This window comes from Myotis davidii, unplaced genomic scaffold (genome assembly GCF_000327345.1).
Source record: "Myotis davidii unplaced genomic scaffold, ASM32734v1 scaffold174, whole genome shotgun sequence".
Lineage (NCBI taxonomy): Eukaryota > Metazoa > Chordata > Mammalia > Chiroptera > Vespertilionidae > Myotis > Myotis davidii.
The window spans coordinates 3,781,712-3,785,387 of NW_006289087.1; the positions used below are offsets into that span (position 1 = coordinate 3,781,712).

Sequence of the window (3,676 nt, forward strand, 5' to 3'; positions counted from 1 at the left end):
AGAAGCAAAAAAATCCATCTTCGCTGGCTTGATTTCTCTATCCGTATGCTTGGCCAGTTCACTTAAAGTTATTAGTAACTGTGTCAATTGGGAGTTGCATTTGGCTGCTAATATCCGACCCAACTACAGGATTGATATGAAATCACCACAGTGTCCTCAGGAACCCAGTGTCCTTCCATGTAGCTTCCCCACTCAAGGTCCTCTCATGGTGCAAAAGGCTGCTGGAGCTCCAGCCCTCTTGTCTGTATCCCATGACGGAAGAAGGGAAAGGAGTCAGTCTACTTTGAAGATACTTCCTGAAGCCCTCCAACCTTTTTCGATAAGATATTAGCCAGAAGTTAGTCACATGGTCTTACGTAACTGTTAGGAAGGCTTGAAAATATGAAGTTACATTGTCGACCTGAACAAAATAAAAAGTCTTTGACGAAGGAAGAAGTGGACGCTGCATCGTTGGGAATCACCTGAAAAATAGCATGTGAGCACAGCTTGGAAACCATAGTTATGGTGCAGTCTGGTCTGCACTTGGCATAATGGACTTGAGGACATTAAACTGCTCTGGACCGGATGGAGTCCATTCTCATCTTACATTAATTTACCAATTCCTACAGCAATCACTGGCCACGTGCGTCAGTGTCTGCAGAAGTAGGGCTCAGTGCTGCAGACACATCATTCCTCCGTGATGTTCGTCTTTTGAAGCAACATCAAGTCTGTGTTCTCAGCAAGACTTGCCCCGAACCTGGAAGGCGCGGGTGTGCCAGCCGGCCCAGATCCCCTGTGACGGGCTTGTTGCTAGCCTTGCTGCTCACCTTTCGGCCCCCAGTGCAATCTGTTCTCCTCCCTGTGCTGGGAAGAGAGGCATCGATGGCCTGTGAGAGCGGCCACCTGCCTTCACTCTGCGGCCCACACTTTCCCTCCATCTGCCCACCACCAAGGAACTTGAGTAACAGGAAGTCAGTTTGATCTCTTCCTTAAAGTTTAAATGGACTGTTGTTTCAAAACCCAACCTGATCATCTCCCCAGAGTGTTTTAAAGGGAGAGAGTTTTTAAAGAGAGGGAGAGAAGGGAATCAGATGGGAGGTTCACGAGGCTTCAGTGACACCTGTTTTCTTCTTAAAGAAAACAAGCGATCTGAAGCAAACTGAGCAAAATACAAGATTTAATAAGACTTCTTGGTTGATTCTATATTTATTATAATTATTAATAGTTTCTGTTTAAGGTATTTCATAATTTAAAGATAAAGTTTTACAGCTTTTCTTAAATTCCTTCCCCACCCCCAAAAAGTCCCATAGTGCTTGAGAAGGCTACTGTTAAACTTACATTAATTTACCAATTAGCATCCCTTTCTCCTGTCTTCAGGGTATCGGGACGCCCAGATTGGTTGGGTCCAGGTGGTAGAGGACCTCCATGAAAGAGTCCCAGAAAAGGGGGACCCCTCCCCCTTCGGGAGTCCCCAGGGCCCCAGTCGAGTGGCTCAGTTCCTCGTGATCTACGCGCCGAGGAGGGGGATCTTGGAGGTGTGGAGCACACAGCAGGGACCCAGAGTGGGCGCGTTCAACGTGGGCAAGCACTGCAGGTGAGCTGCAGGCCGCCCCTTCCTGGTGCAGCAGAGCTTCATCCAAGTAAAGCTTTCATTCAGTCTGCTTATTCGTTTGCAGGTTGTTTGAGACACATGTTCTTTATTACGGTTTTTCCTGCAAGTGTGTGCTAACAGAGAAACCTTGAAAAGGCCGTGATGTGCTACCGAATGACTTAGCTTTGGTGCTGCCTTTTGTCCTGTCCCTCACGCTGTGGAGGCTCTGGAGGGAAGATGCCTTCAGATGTCAGATGCTGTGTTTGCCGTTGCAACACGGGCCTGTGTTCATTTCCTTTTCTAGCACATTTTTTAAAAATATGTTTGTAATGATTTTTAGAGAGAGAGGAAGGGAGAGGGCTAGAGAGATTGAAATATCGTTGTGAGAGAAACGTCCATTGGCTGCCTCCTGCACTCCCCCTACTGGGCATCCGGCATGTGTCCTCAAAACCAGCGACCTCTTGGTTCATTGGTCAATGTTTAACCACTGACCCACACTGGCCGGGCTCTAGCACATTTTAACAGGCAGCACTCTGCCAGTCGAGTCCCACTTCACTTCTGTTTTGGTATCCGTTTGTATTATTTGCCTTATCGATGCTTCTGCATTGCTGTAATGTTGGGTCCCAGGCCATAATAGAAGCCCCTAGTGGCATTCCTTTCTCTGATGTGCTCACCATATTGGTGTGTGATTTCTTTGTGTATACAGGCTCCTGTATCCTGGCTATAAAATAATGGGCTTAAATAACGTCACCAGTCAGAGCTGGCAGCCACAGACCTACCAGATCTGCCTCGTGGACCCGGTGTCTGCAGGTGTGAAAACAGTGACGGTTCCTTTCCACCTGGCTCTGAGGTGAGGCTTCTCGGGGTCCCTCGCTGGCGCCCCACTGCTAACTCGTCCCGCCCGCGTCTCGCTAGTAGTTTTGCAATTATTGTTTTCCTGTGTGTGTTTTTTCTTATGAGCCCGATACCTTTAAACTTAAGTAGGAAGAGAGTAAAGGACAGGGCACAGTCGGAGGGTCAGAATTAGAAGGAAGCAAGGTCACATTTGTACGAACGTGTTGTGTTTATTGTTTCAGTGACAAGAAGAGCGAACGGGCCAAGGACATGCACTTAATGAAGAAATTGGCAGCCTTGCTGAAATCAAAATCTCCCAGTCTTGGTGGGTGTTTTCTAGTAAAAATACTAAGGGGTGAGTTAATGACATGTTTGACCAAGTATAGCCGGCTAATGTTTAAGGTGATAATTGTGTATGGTCCACAAAAGATGTTATAAATATCCACATGGCCCTTGGCAGAAAGAAGGTTCCCCACCCCTGCTCTAAATGGAGCCGTCAGTGGTAATTTTGTGTGGTCCACAAAAGATGTTATAAATATCCACATGGCCCTTGGCGGAAAGAAGGTTCCCCACCCTGCTCTAAATGGAGCCGTCAGACACTAGATTGCGTTGATGAGCTATGACGGCTCTTCAGAAGGGGGCGGGGCACAGGCGCTCACCGTGCTATCCAATGGAGTCGCCCTTTCAGGGTGTGTTCACATCTGTAACAGTAGCGCCAGAGACCCAGACACCCTTCAAGCAGACGGGCAGTACACATAGATGCCTTTTTCTTTCAGAATATAATTTGCCTGCGATAAAAGTGGAAATTTTACTTTGCTTAATTTTCTCTTTCTAGATTCGGTTGAAACAGAAATAAAGGAATTAATTCTCGATATTAAGTACCCTGCAACCAAAAAGCAGGTGAGTGTATATGTGAAGTTACCTGCTGAGTAGCTATTCCAGTTCCCCCCGGAGAAAATCTTTATTTTCTTCGTTCCCCTCCAAGCACGAAAGGCTAGCCTTCCTTTCGTGTTCGTACTCACGTTCATCCTTTTTTATATTCCCACGGCCGTTCCTGCTGTCCCTGTTTTCCTTTCTTTTTTGAAAAAGTCAGTAATTCTACCACACAGGCAAATGCTTGTGTTTTACACACACACACACACACACACCGTGCATGCCATCCGTTGAGATTAAGGAATAATAACATAAACCCACGTGCTGACACCAGGAGCTCTGAGGAGCCCCCATGTCCCTCATCAGCCGTGTCCCCTCTCCTGACCCTTGGGGCCCAGG

The 3,676-nt window shown here is 47.2% G+C and overlaps 1 protein-coding gene across 1 annotated transcript in view; it reads left to right on the top strand.

Annotated features, from left to right (window-relative positions):
- Positions 1–3,676, top strand: part of RAB3GAP2 (RAB3 GTPase activating non-catalytic protein subunit 2) — a 49,958-nt gene that overhangs the window by 16,502 nt on the left and 29,780 nt on the right. Inside the window, exons 13-16 of the mRNA XM_015562345.1 lie at positions 1,357–1,573; positions 2,277–2,420; positions 2,647–2,729; positions 3,240–3,304. Coding sequence (XP_015417831.1) covers positions 1,357–1,573; positions 2,277–2,420; positions 2,647–2,729; positions 3,240–3,304 — 509 coding nt within the window. The remainder of the gene's footprint in view (positions 1–1,356; positions 1,574–2,276; positions 2,421–2,646; positions 2,730–3,239; positions 3,305–3,676) is intronic.